This window comes from Hemitrygon akajei, chromosome 4 (assembly GCF_048418815.1).
Source record: "Hemitrygon akajei chromosome 4, sHemAka1.3, whole genome shotgun sequence".
Lineage (NCBI taxonomy): Eukaryota > Metazoa > Chordata > Chondrichthyes > Myliobatiformes > Dasyatidae > Hemitrygon > Hemitrygon akajei.
Window position 1 is genome coordinate 89324187 of NC_133127.1, and position 20393 is coordinate 89344579.

Here is a 20393-nt window from a genome sequence, read left to right on the forward strand (position 1 = left end):
TGAAACACTAAACCAGGAGTCTAGTAGTATTCAGTTTAGTTAAGTTCCGCTTTGGGCAGCTAGCCGACTGCAGGCTGCAGGGCAAAGTATTCTTCACTGAAGCATCGATTGTTCAAATCAAATCACTCAAAAACAGTAAAAATAGTAACCAGAATCCAGGGACACATGCTACATGAACCTCAAAACAAGTCCACAGCCTCTTCAATCAATGCTTGCAATGTGGATCCCAAGACTTCTGCACTTTCCTCCGACAGCAGCTAACGAGTGAGAGGGGAAGACTGGTGAAATGCAGGCTGGCAGCACTGAAGACCCGCTCGTCCTTTACTCTCGTGCACGTTGACTTCAGCCTTGCTCAATGCCTCAATTGCAGAAAAGCAATGAAATTCATCATGGGCTTGTGCCCTCGATGCCTCAATCAGAAAGAAGCAATACAGCCAATCATGAGCTCGTGGCACGTCTCCTGGCTACCAGCCCTCCAGGCTGCTCACTCTGCTCCAAACCCCACCAGAGATAGCAAAGTGCCAGATTGCTCAATCGGTCCAAAAACACACCATCCACGTGTAAATTACAGATTCTAATTGCACGTAGCCTAGTAATAGAATCACATTTGAAGTAGCAGTTTCATAAACTATCTGCCAGATATCGGCCTTGGTCACATTGTTTGCTGGCACCATCTTGAAGTCACACACCTGAGTTTTCATCACTACCCTCTCAAAGAGCTTTATCACCGTGGAGAGTTTTCGATTAGATGATAATCATTGAGGTGTGTTCTTCTTAGGCATCAGTATAATTGAAGCCTGCTTGAAGCAGTTGGATACCTCAGACTGCCAAAGTGAGAGGTGAAAGATATCGGTGAACACTGCAGTTGGTGGATCAGCACTGGTCTTCCGTACTCAGCCAGGTACCCCATTTGGGCCGGATTCTTTCTGAATGTTCACCCTCCTGAAAGGTGCTCTCGCATCATCCTCAGAGACCAAAATCACAGGGTCACTGAGGACTGTTGGAGTTTGTAAATGGCACACACAAAATGCTGGAGGAACTCAACAGGCCAGGCAGCACCTATGGAAAAGAATACAATCGACATTTTGGGCAAAGACCCTTCAGCAGGAGTTTGTGAAGGTTGCTCCATGTTTTGACAGTCTAAGCATGCATAAAAGACATTGATCTCATCTGAAAGTGAAGCCTTGTTCTCACCTGCGTGATTTTCACTTTGTAGGAGGTGATAGTATTCAAGTCCTGCCACAGCTGTTGGGCATCCTTCTGTGATTCAAGTTTGTTCCAGAATTGTCACTCTGCACATGAGATGGCTTTGTGAAGATTGTACCTGGACCTGTTGTATCTTACTTGGTCGCCAGACCTGAATGCCACTGTCTGGTCCTCAGCAGATTGCCGATCTCATCGTTCATCTGGGGCTTCTGGTTGGGGAAGACCATGAATGATTTTGTGGGTTCACACTCATGACAACTATGATGTATTGGTTCAGAGCCTATGGTAAGTCCTTGATCATGGCCCAGTCCACCGACTCAAGCAATCCCGTAACCACTCCTCTGCCTCCTGCAATGTCCCCTTTGTTGTCTTTATCTCTGGAGCCATGCTCTTTATGCCTGTATGCAGGTAGGAGGAGGATTTTCTGAAATGTGGCCTATGCATAGAATGGTAGGTATACCTAATCGTAATATAGCAGTGGTCAAGTTTTTTGGGACCCCTTTTTGTTCAGACAAACCCGAATGAAGTCCCTATCTATGATTTTAAAGGTTTAGACTGTTCCTAAACTTGTTACATGAGCAAGGACACGGGCGCAGAGGCAGAGTCAGGAGGTGTTCTTGACGTAGCGATCTTCGAATCAGTATCCAGGAGCGATGCTAGGCTTAGAACTGGCAGACATAAGAACCATGAAACAAGGTTACTCACACCAGAGTCAACCAACGAACTGGCAGCTCCTTGTTGTGATCACAGGTTCTTTATCCTGCATTTTCTGATGGAAAGCAGGTGTGTGTAGTTAGTGGAACCTGGGAATGATTGGAAACTAAACAAGGGGATTGAGGCCCAATTCCTGAAGTAAGTAGCAAGGTGGGGGATTGCCAGAAGGGACCATAACAATACTGTCCCCTCAATGAGAGCCTCCAGGCCTGTCTGGATGGTCCCGATGAAAATCCTGGATGTGGGAAGGGTCTAGGATGAAGGAATGGGAGACCCAAGAATGCTCCTGGACTATACCCTTCCCAATCTACCAGGTATTGGAGACCCCTGCCCCTACGGCGCACATCCAGTAGTCTTTGGACAGTGTATGCTGGATGGTTGTCGATGATACAGACAGGTGCTGGAGTCTCAGCCGGGGACACAAGGGGATGACGGAGACTGGCTTTAACTGGGAAACATGAAAAGTTGGGTGAATGCGCATAGATCTTGGCAGTTTTAGGTGGACCGCTGCGGGATTGATAACACTTCCGACCTTGAATGGTCCCAGGGAGCGAGGGGCGAGTTTCCTATGCTCGTTGTTCAGCAGAATGTCCTTGGATGAAAGCCACACCATCTGCCCCGGTTGGTACTCAAGCGCCGGAGTCTGGTGTCGGTCGGCTGTCTTCTTGTTGCGTTTTGCTGATCCGAGTAGTGCCATGCATGTCTCCTCCCAGACCTTAAGGCACCAATCGATATGGTCCTGAACCGATGGTACCGCAATCTCCTCTTCCTGCGCGGGGAACAGTGGGGGTTCGTACCCCAGGGAGCACTCAAATGGAGACCTTCCAATGGCAGAGCTCACCAGTGAATTGTGGGCGTACTCAACCCACGGGAGGTGGTCGCTCCAGGTTGACGGGTTGTTTGCCGTTACACAACGTAGCATCGCCTCCAGGTCTTGGTTGACCCGTTCCAACTGCCCGTTCATCTGGGGGTGGAAGCCAGAAGACAGGCTGACCGATGCACCTAAGGCTTGACAGAAGGCCTTCCATACCTGTGAGACAAACCGGGGACCGCGATCGGGGACGATGTCTGCGGGGATTCCGTGGAGGTGGAAGGCGTGGTGGATGAGAAGATCTGCAGTTTCTTGAGAGGAAGGGAGTTTAGGGAGGGCTACGAAGTGCACCGCCTTGGAGAACCGGTCTACCACACTGAGTACGGTGGTGTTCCCATGTGAAGGGAGTAGACCAGTGACGAAGTCTAGGGTGATGTGTGACCAGGGACAGGTAGAGGATGAAGTAAACCTGCAGGTGGCCAATGAGAGGCTTTTCCCCAGGCACAGATGGAACATGCCGAGACATAGGAGCGCTAGGGTCCGATCACTCCTGGGTTGGCAGGCGAACCAAGACGAGTGCCCCCATTGGACAACCTGTGGCCTAACGGAAACTGGCACATACAGGCGATTGCCGGGTCCATTGCCAGGGTCCGGGTCATCCTGTTGGGCTTCTTTTACTTTGGACTCGATCTCCCAAGTGAGGGTGACAACCACGCAGGATGGTGGGAGGATAGTCCCTGGGCTGGAAGTGTCCTCCTTGGAGTTGTATTGGCGGGAGAGCGTGTCCGGCTTCCCGTTCTTGGACCCTGGATGGTATGTGAGGGAAAACTTGAACATCCGAAAAATAACACCCAACGGGCCTGGCAGGAATTCAAATGTTTGGTGGTCTGAATATACCCCAGGCTTTTATGATCAGTCCATACCACAAACGGTTGTTCTGCCCCTTCCAGCCAGTGCCTCTATTCTTCCAATGCTAGTTTGACTGCCAGGAGTTCCCGATTCCCCACATCATAATTCCACTTGGCGGGGGACAGTCGGCAAGAATAGAAGGCGCAGGGCTGAAGCTTTTCGTATGAACTTGATCGTTGGGACAGGACTGCTCCTATCCCAGGGTCCAGGGCGTCCACCTCGACAATGAATTGACGGGCTGGGTCCGGTGGACCAGGATGGGAGCAGTGGTGAAACTCCTCTTCAGGTCGGTGAACGCCGAGTCAGCTTCGGAGTCCCAACGGAAGTGGGTAGTAGGCGAGGTAAGCCAGGTAAGGGGGGGCCGCCACTCAAATGTAGTCTCTGATAAATCAGCGGTAGAAGTTTGTAAACCCCAGGAATCGTTGAATTTATTTGTGGGTAGTGGGCCTAGGACATTCTTCCACTGCCCAAATCTTCTCAGGGTCTGTGCTCACCTGCCTGATCTTGATGATGTAACCCAGGAAGCTGACCGAAGGAACGTTGAACTCACAATCCTTCGCCTTCACAAATGATTGGTTTTGCCAGTCTCTGGAGGACTTGACGGACATAGTGAACATGTTCTCCGGGGGTGCTAGAAAATATCAGGATATCACCAAGGTAAATGAAAACGAACCGATTGGATCCTATTTTCTTTGCCATTTCTGGACCTTAACTCTCTGTGACACATCACATATGACTTGGGAGTGGTCCTAATATTATAACCTGTGAGGCTTCTGCCAATGTCCAAACAAAATCTCTTGCTTGCTGCTTCCTACGTTAACCAACATTAATCATTATGTCTGGAACCTACCCACCTTTCTTCAATGTCCTTGCAAACTAAATCAAACTATTCCACACATCAAATGCAAGTAGCCGTCGGACTATGTGAGTTTATGAGGGCCTTTCGTAGCCTGTGTGGCATTTTGATTTTGAATCCCTTACGATTCATAATACTTCAGAATCAGAATCAGGTTTAATATCAGCAGTATACTTTGTGAAATTTGTTAACTTAGCAGCAGCAGTCCAGTATAATACATGATAAGCATAGAAATAAATAAATAAATAGATTAAAAATAGTAGTGTAAAAACAGAAATAACAAAATACAAAATATAAATGGGTTCAATATCAATTTAGAAATTAAATTGCAGAGGGAAGAAGCTGTTCCTGAATCATTGAGTGTGTCCCTTCAGGCTTCTGCACCTCCTTCCTGATGGTAACAGTGAGAAAAGGACATGCCCTCGGTGTTGGGGGTCCTGAATGATGGACACTGCTTTCCTGAGGCAATGCTCCTTGAAGATGTCTTGAGGCTAGTACCCATGATGGAGCTTTCTGTAGCTTCTTTCAATCTTGTGCAGTAGCCCCCCACCACCCCCCCTCACCATACCAGAGAGTAATGCAGCTTGTCAGAATGCTCTCCATGGTATATCTATGGAAATTTTTGAGTGTTTAGGTAACAAACCAAATCTCCTCAAACTCCTAATGAAATATAGCACTTTCTTGCCTTGTTGATAACTTCATCAATGTGTTGTTGGGACCAAGTTAGATCCCCAGAGATCTTGACACTCAGGAACTTGAAATTGCTCACTCTCTCCACTCTAATGTTTCCTCTCCTCTTTCCCAGTTAGGGTAGCCTCCTTTCTTGGCTGCCTTTTTAATAGGCTTCTTTCTCACAATCCTTATCCTAGCAACTGCATTGCATCTTTTGGATAATTTTCTGCAGATGCTCTGTGTTCCTCTAAGGTTATTGATCATAATAGCTGGGTTCTGATATCTCACCTGCTTACAAGCTGTAGTTAATGTTTGCAACAAAATTTCTGGATGCTCTTGCTTTTTTTTCTTCTTGCCAGAGAGTTTCCACAGAAATGCACAGTAAATGCTTCTCCTTTCCATTTCCAAGAACTAAGCTGCCACTGTAATATCAAAAATCTCTGGTGCTGACATTCTCTCAAATTTAGCCAATTTGGAAATCTCTATCAAAAGCAAACTACTGCCTGACACCACATCTGCTTTGAGTTATTGTGTAGATAGCAGTATACTGAGGCTGGAGTCACACTCGGCTGGCTCAGATGGGCATGCCACATTGTTTGTGTGCTTGACACTGGCCTTCCAAACCAGACTTACTATTTCAAACTCTGTCACAAGAAGACAGGCAGAGGCAAATATTCAAAGTTATTCTCAAAACCTCTTGAATAAATGCACTATCCCCACTGACCCACAGGAATCTCTCCAGCTATACTTACTATGGAAAAGCTGAGGTTTTTCTTGGAGCAGAGCAGATAGAGAGGAGATTTCAACACATACAAACAAGCTGGATGAACTCAACAGATTGAAATGAGCAATCAATGTTTTGGGCCGAGAACCTTCATCAGGACTGAAGAAGGAGGGGGCAGGGACCCTATAAAGAAGGTGGGACGAGGGTGGAAGGTGCCAGGTGAAAAACCAATCAGAGGAAAGATCAAGGGGTGGGGGAGGGGAAGCAGGGAGGGGATAGGCAGGAGAGGTGAAGAAGGAATATAAGGGGAAAACACTATGGGTAGTAGAAGAAGGCAGAATCATGAGAGAGGTGATAGGCAGCTAGAAGAGGAGGCAGAGTGAAAGTGGGATGGGGGAAGGGAGAGGGAGGGAATTACCGGAAGTTGGAGAATTCGATGTTCATACCAATGGGCTGGAGACTATCCAGACGGTATATGAGGTGTTGCTCCTCCAACCTGAGTTTGGCCTCATCATGGCAGTAGAGGAGGCCATGTATGGACATATCCAAATGGGAATGTGAAGGCGAGTTGAAGTGGGTGGCAACCGGGAGACCCTGTCTGTTGTGGCGGACGGAGTGGAGGTGCTCGATTTGACAGAGTGATCAAGATCATATGTACAATAGATAGAAAATAAAAGGATTTAGTTCTCATTAGTAGGTGATTTAAAGATCAGATGATGCAGGTTTAAGATATAGGATAATGATGCAAAAGGGACTTGAGGAAAAGACTTCTCAATGAGAATGCAGTCAATTCAAGTTGAGTTTGTTGTTCTATGCACAAGTACATGCATGCCAGATGCAATGAAAACATACTAATGGCAGTATCACAGGCAAAGAGCATCATATAAACAACATTCACAAGAAAAAAACATAATCTAAGAATAAATTATACAGAATTTTACAAGAAAGAATGCAACTAGAACAAAAACACAACAAAGTCCATTATAATGTAAAGTGATCAAAGTGATCCTATTTTTACTAAACTAGTGATTTGCCATTTGGTGCAAGAACTGAATGGCTGAATGTTAGTAGCTGACGGTGTTCAAAGTACAAATTAAATTTATTACCGAAGTATCTATATGTTACCATATACAACCCTGAGACTTGTTTTCTTGCAGACATTCAGAGTAAATACAAACAAACACAAGGAATCTATTAAAAACCTCACACAAGGTTGGAATAACAACCAATGTACAAAAGACAACACATTATGCAAATACAAAAATAAAATAATAATAACAAGTAAATAAACAAGCATTATCATGAACATGAGTTGTAGAGTCCTTGAAAGTGAGTCCACTGTTTGTGGAATCCGTTGGTATTGAGATAAGTGAAGTAATTCATTCTGGTTCAGGAGCCTCATGGTTGTAGGGATGTTTTTGCCAATTTAAGCTGACTGGAGTCCGTAAGTTGGACAAGCCTCTGAATAATTTTTGGGGACACACATGTCCATAACTGTCTTTATAAAGTCTGTGATAACTGTGATGTATTCATTCAGATCCTCTGATGAGTTCTTGAACACAGCCCAGTCCACTAACTCAAAAACAATTCCATAGCCACTCCCCTGCCTCCCGTGACCACCTCTTTGTTGTCCTTACCTCAGATGCCTTGTGCTTTAGTCCTCTGCCTGTTGGCCAGATGGAAGAAGAGAGCCCAATGATCAGTTTTCCTGCAATGAGGTCTGTTACGTACCCAGTAACTGGGTCACTTACCAGCAAAGATAGAGAGGTCCGTTGAAGTCTGATGGTACTATTTTTAACAGTTTTTATTGATAAAAATACACAAAAATAACATCGATGCAAACATACAGATAATATACATCGTCAATACTAAATCTAAAAGCGCGGGTATAATAATAATCAATAAGAAATAGCTCTATCGTTGTCTAGGGGATAATGTATTGTCCGATGGAAATATAAAAGTCACTCAAGTTCATTCAAGCTGCAGGCTGCAGCCTTTTGTTGGAGTCAAGAGAGAGAGTTTAAACTTGCCCATTCCTTTTATGATGTCAATCCTTCGAGAGTCGTTGGGGCTGATTTCTCCTTTTTGTTAGCAAAAGCCGTTCTTCCGTGACAAGGCCCACCAATTCCAAGGCAAATGGAAAAGGACGCACGTGGACTTTCCACCGGCTTTCGCTATTTAGCTGTTACAGGATTTCTAGCGTTTCTTCTGGTGCGTCTGAAGGGGTTGTTCCCCAGACCCTCTTTTATCCTTACTCACGGGGTCTCAGATGTCAATCAGGTTGAGATGATGCAATCCCTCAACCAGCCCACTCTGGTCATCCCCTGAGGGGCTTCAATGAATAGTACAGTACTCAATACACAATTCCGTCTCCAAGAGACAATGGCCATTATCCATGGCTTTGTCTTGCTGAGGCCAGGACACATTCCAAAACCTTGAGGATTCTCTCTCATTTCCTGGGTCCCAGACCTGAATTAATAGTGATCTTGTGATTCTCAAAAAGGAGGGGGCTACTTTCAACCCCTTGGCCCCTCAGAGTTGGGGCGCAGGCATAACAGGTCTAAGGATGCAACGGCAGGCATTCCCGATCATAGTATAACAGTATTCGTGTATGTGGACCCCTGGTGCTGCAGGTTATAATGGGGCAAAGATTTCTTTAATCAATCCTGATTAAAGACACCGGCAATGATGTGAAATGCAAGAGGGTGGTCTGTTTCTTGTTTGCTAATCACAACACTTAATACCTCGAGTGCTTGCTTAACATCTGCTTTTGGTGGGATGTAAACTACAGCCAAGATCATGAAGGAGAAGTCTCTCAATTAGTAGAAGGGATGGAGTGTAATCAATCAATGTTCCCGGTCAGGAGAACAACAGTCCAATAAGGCTGCTACATCTGAGCACCGTGATGAGTTTAACATGAAATATAATCCCCCACCTTTTGCTTTCCCCGAATGTTCTGCAGATTAATCCTTTCAGAAGATCAAGAACCCTTCAGGCGTGATTACCATATCTGGCATGTCTTGAGTGAGCCATGTCTCAGTGAAACAGAGAATGCAGCAATTCTTTATTTCCCTCTGACACAGCTACCTTGCCCTTAGACATTCTAAAGACCTGAAGAAGGATCTTGGCCTGAAATGTCAACTGTTTACTCTTTTCCATGGATGCTGCCTGACCTGTTGACTTCCTCCAACATGTTGTGTGTGTCACTTAGATGTTTTATCTTGTTCTCTAGCATGTACATTAACAAAAAATACTGAGTAGAGGATATTTCATACCCCAACACTTTAGTCTGTCTTGAAGTCCTCTCCACTGACTTCTCTTCTGGTGGTGTCAATGGACCTCCATCAAGTTTGCCAAGTCCTTCAGGAAATTGTGGAATTGCTAATTTGTTTAGATGGTTTAAAGATATGTTTTCTTAAAGGGAAATTACAGGCTGCAGATTGCAGTGACAGAAGTTCAGCAAAAGTATATCTATAAGTTTTGTGAGCTGCCCACAAAACGTCACTGTATATCACCAACACCATCTTCTATATTGAACTTCAGACTACTCTATCTCCTACCAAACGGTAGCTGCAAAAAGATGACATGGCTCGAATGGTGGGGTACTTTGATGATGGATGTCGCCTTCTTGAGCATTGCCTACTTTAGATACTACCAGTGGTGAGAAGGGATGCACCCATAAAGCCTAATGCTCTTAGCAACTTCTTTTGTTCCTGTTCATTCAAGTTACTGTACTGAACTATGATACTAGTCAGTAAACTTATAACATTACAGCTGTAGAAATTTGTGGCATGTTTGATGACAAAATGAATTATTTTAACCTGTTAAGAAAGTAAAGACACTGGTGCACTGTCCTTATGATTGCATCTATATGCTGGGCCCAGGACATGCAACCCAGTATGTTAACACTCAGGAATTTAAAGATGTTGGTGATCTCCTCTGCTGGTCCTCCAATATAGTCTGGAGCATGCTCGCCCTCTTTCCCCTTCCTGACATTGACAATCAGCTCTTTAGCTTTGCTGACATTAAACAGGTGATTGATTTTGCAGCAGGTCTCCTATCTTGCTCTGGAATGCTAACTCATCACCAGCTATGATTCGTCCAACAACAGGAGTGTTGTCAGCATAGGAGCTTAGCCACACGGCCATGTGTGTATAGAAAGGAGAGCAGGGGATAAGTATGCAGGGTGGAGGTTCACCTGTTTTGATAGTCAGTGAGAAGGAGTTACCAATGCTCTCTGATTGAAGTTACCTAATGAGGAAATTGAATATCTATTTGCAGAGCAAGGTACAGAGGACCAAGTTATGAAGCTTGATGAATAGTTTGGATGGGATCATTTTGAATGCCAAGCTATAGTCAATGAACAGCAGTCTTGTGTACACGCTCCAGATGGTCCAGAGCAGAGCAAAGAGTTGGAGAGATCATTTCTGCTGTTGGGCCAGTAGACTGACTGGAGTGAATCTAGGTCATCTGTGACGCAGAAGTTGATTTGCACCATATCCATCCTCTCAAAGTACTTAATTATGGCTGCTGTAAGCGATAATAGACGGTAGTTATTGAAGCGAGTCACTAGGTTGTCTTGGGCACCAGTACAATAGACGCCTTTTTGAAGCAAGCTGGAACCTCAGAGCACTGAAGCGAAGGATTGAATTTGTCTGTAAATAGACCAGTCAGTTGATCGGCACAGGTCATTAGCACTCGTTCAGGTATGCAGTCTGGACAAGACACCTTTTGTGGATTTGCCCTTCTGGAGGACATACGGACTTTAGTCTCATTGTCTGAAATTACAGAGTCATCCGATTCTTGTTAATATGTCATAGTTCTCCCTATCAAAGCACGTATAAAAGGCATTAAGCTCATCTGGGGGTGATCTTATGTTACCTGATCTCACCTTGCAGGAAGTTATATTGTACAAGCCCTGCCACAGCTGTCAAGCGCCTATCTGTGATTCCAGTGTGGTTTGAAATTGCCTCTTTGTACTCACAGTAGCCTTGTGCAGGTTGTACCTGAATTTTTTCTATTGCTCTGTTTGCCAGTCCTCAATATCACTGATCTAACCCTCAGTAGATTAGAAATGTCCTGATTCACTCAGGGTATTGGCTGGGGAAGACTTAGAATGATTTTGTGGATACATACTTGTCCATGTATGTCCTTATGAAGTAGGTGATGACTGTGGCATATTTATTTAGCTCCACTGATGGGTCCATTGTCTCAAAGCAATCCCAAGTTCACTCGTCCTGCTCTTCCATTCATCTCTTCATATCCCCTTCACTGGTGCCATGCTTGTCAGACTTTGCCCGTATGCAGGCAGGGGAAGCACAGCTAGGTGGTCAGATTTACCAAAGAGTGAGTGAGGGATGGAGCAGTAAGCACACTTGATGGTGGTACAGCATTGGTCGTGTGTGCTGACTTTTCTAGTATTGCATTGATGTGTTGATATTAGTTAGGCAGAGACTTTAATTCACTGCTTCTGGGAAGTTATATTCAAGTTATGTAAGATGTAAATGATGCCTAATTTGGAGAATTATGTGCAATTTTGGTCACCTACCTGCAGGAAAGATGTAAGTAAGGTTGAAAGAGTACAAAGAAAATTTACAAGGATGTTGCTGATGATTGGAGGATGTGAGTTATAAGGAAAGATTGAAAAGGTTAGGGTTTTATTCCTTAGAACATAGAAAACTGAGGGGAGATTTGACAGAGGTTTAGAAAATTATGAGGGTATAAATGGGGTAAGTGTAAGCAGGCTTTTTCCACTGAGGTTGGATGGGACTACAACTAGAGGTCATGGGTTAAGGGTGAAGGGTGAAAAGTTTAAGGGGAGCATGAGGGGAAACTTCTTCACTCAGGGGGTTGTGAGAACATGGAACCAAGTGGTGCATGCGAGCTCGATTTCAACAGCTTGGAAAGGTATGTGGATGGCAGGGGTATGGAGGGCTATGGTCCTGTTGCAGGTTGATGGGACTAGGCAGTTTAAATGGTTCAGCATGGACTAGATGGGCTGAAGGCCTGTTTCTGTGCTGTACTTTTCTATGACTCTATAAGAGAGGTGCGCAAAGAATCAGTCAGTGCCTTACAACAACAGAATTATAAAAGCAGAAAAACGCAGATAGAGAAAATTTGAAGTGAACATAAAAAAAATGGGAAAACTCAATAGGCCAGGCAGCATTTGTAGAAAAAAAAGTTAATGTATTACGTCAAAAATGTTTCAGTACATGGAAAGTGAGAAAGCCTTTTGGTTTCAAATTGCAGAGAAAGTGGGGGAAGGACAAATAAGACTGTAATGATCTGAGATGACCCGAAGCATCCCTGCCTCAGCTACCCATGTGTGCAGCCAATCATGTTTCAAATGAGAGTTCAATATCAAATCCATAAGGAAAACTTCAATTTGCCTTTAATTTAAATTTATGAGTGGAATATTGGGTGTTTTTTTAAGAGCATGCCCCCCTCTGTTCCAGCAACAGGAACATTTTGCCCATTATGAACTCACAATTAGAACAATTAATATAAGGGTAGATGCTCAGAAACCGTACTGCAGGCACAGAGTGTTGCTCCTGGAGATATATGTATATATATATGTATCATGTGATATATTGCACTCTGAATTTTATGATCATTAGTGAGTGAAATTCATTTCAGAAATCCAGAGATCTATCCATAACAGCAGCCAATATATCACTGAATTGTCTTTGAGGCCTTGGTAGCATTTGGCTTTCATTCATCTCAGGATGCCCAAGAGAAAAGTTATCACTGAGTGTTGAGAATTACACTGTCCTTGTTACCTGCAAAGAATCAACATACGAGCATGCAAATAAAACACTGATACCGGTAATAACCTCCAGGGATGTAGTGACCTGAATCTACATTCTAGCTTCTCCAAACAAACTGAACCATACAGGTATTCTGGATCCTGGCTTCAGCTTCCTTCTCATCCCACACTGCAGACCAACATGACAAATTCCCTTCCCTCTCTTTTGTGGCTTTAGAAGTGGCCAACTGTGTGAAAATGTAAATTTGTAGACAGATTCATTTTGGAGACAAAATTCATTTTGGTATTATACCTTGGACATTTGTTCTCACAATAGCTCTTTAATTAAAACTAGGTATTTTAAACAGAATATTCATAAAGAGTTATGTTGACATATCAACTATGTGTATATGAATGTATTATCAGATACACCAATCTCATATGCGGAAAGTAAAATTTGTTTAAGACATGCAGATTTATATGTTGTATGCCTTGTTTTTCAATCCCAACACCTATTATCTTAATGAGCCAAAACTCAAGGTACTGCAATGTCCTGATCAACGGGCTGAAGAAATGAGAGACAAACTCAGTTTATTTGCAACCAGTGTCTTTGGCAACTGAAATAAGAGACCTTTGGTGACCAATAGTTGGGGCCTAGAGTGCAGGTGCCTGGAACCTCGGAGGCTGGGGTGTCCAGAACCATCAGGAGACTGGAAGACTGAGCAGTTCAGAGCCTGGGGATTCTGGTGCCACGTTGCCCAGAAACGGGGTCTGAAAAGTAAGAGGTCAATACTGAACCATCGTTACAAATGTCACAATCTAGCAACATATTATGAAAGCTTACTTGTGGTGTGCCCAGGCAAGTTGGTCTAAGTTCCTCTGAATTGCCACGAAAGGCCACAAAGGAACATGAGAATGCATTTGGAATGATATCATCCTGTGCACACCGACACAGAAAACTCACCCGACATGCAAGGCTGAATCAGTGTGAGACATCTCCAGCTGAAATTCCTGAGTTGTCCAAAATGAACTGGTTAAGTTTCATTTTGTTCTTAAATCATCAATTTTTAATTTGACTAAATAATGAAATGTGGAAAAGGACACTTATTTTTTTAATAAAGTAAGTCAAGCAAAGCACTTCTGAGTTTCAATATCCCAATCTGAATCGCCCCGCTTTTAAAGCTAATATCTATTCATAGCAGAAGGATTATATGGTTCCTTTAACATAGCAAAAAGATTCCCAGATGCTCCATAGGAATAACATCAAATGCAAATCTTTGGTGCTGCTCCACAATGAGATGCTGAGCCAGGAATTAAAGGGAAGTGGAGTTCAGAAGCAGAGCTTGAACTTGCCCCAAATCCCAGCAGTTTTCCAGAGCTATCTGTCCTATCAGTCTGCTCATGGGAACCATAGTATATTGGTTAGTAATCTAGAGGCAGAACCAACAAATATCATTGACATATAGAGGAGAAGTTTAAATCCCACCGTATCATTTGGGGATTTGAATTTGGTTAGTTAATTAATCTATAGTAGTAGGATAATAGTTCCATTGATAGCAACAATTACCTTATTGCATTTTCAAAGTATCTGGTTCACAAATATCCTTCAGGGAAGGACACTGCCACGCTTATTGGCCTAGCCTGTATCTGATTCCAGGAACTCAACAATATGGTTCATCCTAAACTGCCCTTTGAACTGACTAGGAAGACACGTTATTGTATCATGCTGCTATATTTAAGCACAGCACAGTAAAACCAGAAGGACCACCTGACCCCAGATCAAGGCATCAATTTCAGGGATGTCACCTCCAGTCCAATTGACATTCAAAGTCCTTTTCACATGCAGCAAAAGTTTGTTGTCCAAAACACGAGTGCTGTTCCACAGACTAGTCGAGCATAGTTGGACATTGACATATTCGTGGACTCGTAGCTTATTGCTGACTTGCTGAAATCCTCCTTCACAATGTACAAGTCGATCCTGTCCTACTGAGAGGCTAAATACGTAGCAAAACAGTGGTGTGCATTTGGGATGGAGTGGTACAGGGAATTATCAATATTAACTTCAAACCCCATACAGTATCATGGCGAAAACCTGAAAGGAAACTTCCTCACAATTACCACCTACAGACCTTTGACAGATGAGGAATCTGTCTGAGAATAGCAGGAACACAAAAGGACTTCTACATCCATCACATGGTATGACCATCACTGAAGGACAACAAAGTTTACAGTAGGTGGCGGGAAAATCAATATAATCTCATTCCCACCAAATGCAGCAGATGTGTCTGTCCCTGGAAGTATTGTTAGAAGTAATCATGCACAGTCTGTTTTGAGACAAAGTCCCAGATTCTGTCTGAGGTCATTCCCCAATCAAATTTCTGGAGGGATGCAAAATGACACAATTAAAATTAATACTGATATTGCATTGCATTGTGACATGGTCTTTCAGCTCTCTCAATCAATAACAAAAACGGAATGGTATTCTACATTATCTGTAACATATTCTTTCCTCCACAATTATCATGAGAAAGGATTACTGACACTGCTCCAACCAGGTTGCAAAAAGCCAACCAGAATAACATCAAAACATAGAAAACCTACAGCACAGTACAGGCCCTTCTGCCCACAAAGTTGTGCCGAACATGTCCCTACTTTAGAAATCACTAGGCTTACCCATAGCCCTCTATTTTTCTAAGCTCCATATACCTATCCAAAAGTCTCTTAAAAGACCCTATCGTATCTGCCTCCACCACCGTTGCCGGCAGCCCATTCCACGCACTCACCACTCTCTGAGTAAAAAACTTACCCCTGACATCTCCTCCCCAGCCCTTAAACCTGTGTCCTCTTGTGGCAACCATTTCAGCCCTGGGAAAAAGCCTCTGACTATCCACACGATCAATGCCTCTCATCATCTTACATCTCTATCAGGTCACCTCTCATCCTCCGCCGCTCCAAGGAGAAAAGGCCGAGTTCACTCAACCAATTTTCATAAGGCATGCTCCCCAATCCAGGCCACATCCTTGTAAATCTCCTCTGCACCACTTCTATGGCTTCCACATCCTTCCTGTAGTGAGGCGACTAGAACTGAGCACAGCAACGATTGTGTGTATTTAATAAAGAGTTGACACCTGTCCAAACATGAAAAAACAATACAAAATTGACAGAGCAAAGCAATACTACAACCAGCAGATCAGATATCCTTGCTGGCATGTTCATTTGTGAATGGTGATAGACAACCAGTCAGATAATTTGAAGGAGAGGCCTTGAGATCATTCCAGCAGCACCAACAGCAAAGCCCAATGTATGTGCTAAACAGAAGATTGAAGCATTTGTAACAGAGTCAGTGGGTGATCTATCGCAATGTCCACCTGAGTAAGTTTAGCTTCAACACCCCCACTTCACCCCATACCTACTTTGTCAAGTTGAGGAATTATATTGATGACTTTCATTCAATATTGAAACCTATCGAATGTTGAAAGACCTCAGTAGACTAGATGTGGATGTTTCCTATGGTGGAGGAGTCTAAGACCAGAGAACACAGCCTCAGAATAGATGGACGTCCTTTTAGAACAGAGATGAGGAGGACTTTCTTTAGCCAGAGAGTGGTGAATCTGTGGAATTTGTTGCCATAGGTGGCTGTGGAAACCAAGTCAATGGGTGTATTTAAGGGAGAGGTTGATAGATCTTTGATTGGTCAGGGCATGAAGGGTTACAGGAAGAAGTCAGGGACTTGGGACTGAGAGGGAAAATGGATCAGCCATGATGAAATGGCAGAGCAGACTCGATGGGTCAAAGGACCTAATTCTGCTCTCATATGTTGTTATGGATTTTTAAAGAATGAACCTCACAAGACTCAAAATTAAAAATGAGGAACAGCTCCATTTTAGTTCATCAAGATAAGTTTGGCCAAATGGTTAATTGTTTTCCTTACACCTACATGATCTGCAGCTTTACTAGACTTTTTTTTGTTCTTCTCTACTCTGCCAAAGAACACACGACATTGATGATGAACAAATCTGTTTTACAAAATTGTGCAAATTAGGAACTGAGATGAATGTTTTATAATTTCTGGAGCTGAGAATTTTTTGTATAATGCTGTTTTGAAGGAAGACATCTATGATGTTCTGGAAAGGAAAGCTTCATCCTGGAACAGATACGGCTGAGAGAGAGGAACTGAGAGAATAAAATGGCTCCCCCACACTCCTACCTCTCACCTCAGCTGGTTTCATCTGTCACCTTCTAGCTTGTAAAACTTCCCTCCCCCCTCCCCCACCTTCTTATTCAGGCTTCTCCCTTTCTTTCCATTCCTAATGAAGTGTCTTCATTCCTTTCCATAGATGCTGCCTGACTTGTTGAGTTCCTCCAGTGTGTGTCACACGTTTGCACATCATTTTGTGGACTTGTGGTGTGGTTGACAATCAACTGTTGTTTACATTGCTGAATTCTTTATTATTTCCTGTATAGACTTCATGTCCTTTATGTACAGGCACTCCTGTGCCTAGCATCAGTTTATGGACATATGACCAACCTATGTATACAAGATATCTTAAGTACTTATATTTATTGTGTTGCTTATTGTTATTACTGTGTTTTTTTTTGCTGCATCAAATCCGGACTAACAATTATTTCATTCTCCTTTACACCTGTGCACAGGAAATTGCATTAAACAATCTTGAATCGTGAATCTTGAAAATGTAATTTATTTCCATCCAAATGACTTTTATTAAAAACTATTTCTGTTCTTCAGATTTGATTTTGTGGAAATTGAAGATTTAAGCGACGGCACCATTATTGGACGGTGGTGTGGTGCCAGTGAAGTTCCAGGAATACAAACATCAAAGGCAAACCAAGTCAGGATACGATTTCAATCCGATGAGTATCTGGCATCAAAACCAGGCTTCTGCATTTACTATACACTTTTAGAGTCTGTAAGTAACATAAATCTTTTTTTTTAGAGAATAATCATGTGGACTTAATAGTGCAACTTAAGGAAATAATTGAATGAACTTTCCATTTATCTCATAATCACCAAGGCATACTCAAGAATTTGAATCATTGATTCGTTGCAGGAGAAAACTATCATCACCTCACTCATTGAAAATTACCCTTAGCCTCTCCATATTTGAAGGATGTAACTGAAGAGGAAGAGCCTCACTATATCTGCTCACCTTGGAGCTAGGAAAAAGGTTGGGTAGTCACTTGCTCATCACTAAGAATGGAATTGTAAAGGAACTTCACAATAGACTTTGGAAAGGGCATGAAGGAAGGGAGTAGATAGACCAGAGAGCTGTGAGTCTGCTGTTGGGGTTGAAGAAGCTTGCTTGCCTTGGGAGAATAGGAGGAGGGCATCTGAGCAACTGACAAGATGGTCTGTTGTAATGACAGAATAGAGGAGGGAAGTGAGAAGAATTTTGTAGGATGAAATTAAACAGTTTTGCATTCCTAGAGTAACAAACAGTTTTGGCAAGTGAGAAAAGGGCATAGTCATGATTTACACAGACTCCAACCTTATCTAACAGTGAATGTCTGAATTACTTTCCCACAATATAATTTCCAGCCTTTGTTCCAGTCTATGCCCTTGGGAGATCAAAAAACAGAGCAGACAAGATAAGGCAGTGTGGTGGTTTCAATGGGAATTAGAACTTAGGTGTGGAGGTGGGGATGTGGTTAAGCCACTTGGTCACTCCAAAAGTCTCATGAGGGTAAAGGGCTGATTGAAGTTTTGAAAATACTTAGTAAATGAATTGAGAATAAATGTTTTGAATGACAGGCACAGAAGCAGATTTAGAAAGGGAAAAATAAAGAGATCAGCCCTTGTGAAAGCATCAAGAGATTAGAAGAATGGGAGAAAAGCAAAACATTATGGGGGATGGAAGGAATTGACTACTCTAATGCCTAGGAATTTGATATATGTCATCATCTCCCTTTCACAAAATGTTCCAAGGACTGGATGTATAGAATTAGATCACTTTTGATGCAACAAATTATGTCTTTAATGTAAACTCTGACACATTAGGCCACCAGAGATACAAAATTGGTTTATTATTGTCACATATAACAAGGTAGTGTGAAAAGCATCCTGTTCATACAAATAAATTCATTACAACAGTGCATTGAGGTAGTACCGGGGAAGACAATAACAGAATGCAGAATAAGATTCAAGATTGTTTAATGTCATTTCTTGTACACAAGTGTAAGGAGAACAAAATATTTATTACTCTGGATCCAATGCAGTCTGAAAAAAACACAAAAGATAAAGAACACAATAATAATAAAAAAGCACACTATGAATATAAACACATGAGATAGCTTATATACATAGATTAATGGTATGTCCATAAAGTAGTGTTGGTTTGTACATAAAGTGACTGACAGGAAATAATAAGGTAACGGTGGAGGTAGTGGGTGGAGGTGTTGATCATCCTTACTGCTTAGGGAAAGTAATCTGATGGTCCTGATGTGGATGTCACACACCCTGATGGGAGTGGGACAAACAGTCCATGAGCATGGTGTTTGGGATCCTTCATGATGTTACCAGCCCTTTTCCAGCATCTTTCTCTATAGAAGTCCTTGCCTGCAGATAGACTGGTGCCAGTGATGCGTTGGGCAGTTCTGTCTAGATGTTGCAGAGCCTTCCTGTCCTCTACATTGCAGTTTCCCCACCAAACAGTGATGCAGCTTGTCAGGATGCTCTCTGCTGCACATCTGTAAAATTACTTAAGTATGGATGTGCAAAGTTAAGCTGTCTTCAGCCTCCTCAAAAAGAAGAGGCTGTGCGGGATGTGTAATGGGACCATGAGGGGTTGTGTGTGACATACACTCCCAGGAGTTTGAAACCGCTTGCAGTTTCCACTGCTGTGCCTCCGATGTAAAGTGGTGTGAGTTCGCCTGAAGTCGAGAACTATTTCCTTTGTCATGTTGGCATTAAGGACGAAGTTATTTGTCTGGCACCAGGCCCGGGCTCTTCCACCTCATCTCTGTAGGCTGTCTCATCACTGTTGGTGATGATCCCCGCCACTGTCTTGTCATCGGCAAACCTGACGAAGCAATTGCTCAGGTGTTTGGCCCTGCAGTCGTGTTTGAGCAATGTGTACAGCAGTGGGCTCAGCACACGTGTTGAGGATGATGGGGAGGGAGGAGTGGTTGTGCTTTCTGACTGTCTGAGGCCTGTTCAGAAGGAAGTCCAACACCCAGTTGCACAGTGGTGCAATTAGGCTGAGGAGTAGGAGTTTGTTCATCAGACTCTATGGGACAATAATGCTGAATGCTGAACTGAAATCCAAGAACAGCATTCTGACATAAGTGTCCTCGTTTTCTAGATATGGCAGGGCCAGGTGCTTGGCAGATGCTATGGTATCTGTTGTAGAACAGTTCTGTCTGTAAGCATAATGATGGGTGTCCCATGTGGCAGGAATGAAGTTTTTGATGTGTCCCGTTACCAGCCATTCAAAGCATTTCATCATGATTCGCATAGCTGTTGTCATTTAGTTCTGAAGGTGTAGAGTTCTTTGGTACAGGGATGATGGTGGCTGATTTGAAGCCTGTGGGGGACAGCAGCCTGAATGAGTGAAGTGAGGAGATTTCTGATATATATGATTATATGATATATATGTACAATGTCTGAAATACTTCTTATGGAAATGTTTGTCTGATGATGAACTTCAATAAAAAAAATAAATTACAAAAAAAAAGAGATAGAAGCAATCCTTGAGCCTGGTGTACACGCTTTCTGGTTTTTGTATCCTATGTCCGATGG

The 20393-nt window shown here is 43.1% G+C and overlaps 1 protein-coding gene across 1 annotated transcript in view; it reads left to right on the forward strand.

The window, feature by feature from the left end:
* The window catches only part of pdgfc (platelet derived growth factor c), a 267864-nt gene that overhangs the window by 152623 nt on the left and 94848 nt on the right, over positions 1–20393 (forward strand). Inside the window, exon 3 of the mRNA XM_073043028.1 lies at positions 17385–17565. Coding sequence (XP_072899129.1) covers positions 17385–17565 — 181 coding nt within the window. The remainder of the gene's footprint in view (positions 1–17384; positions 17566–20393) is intronic.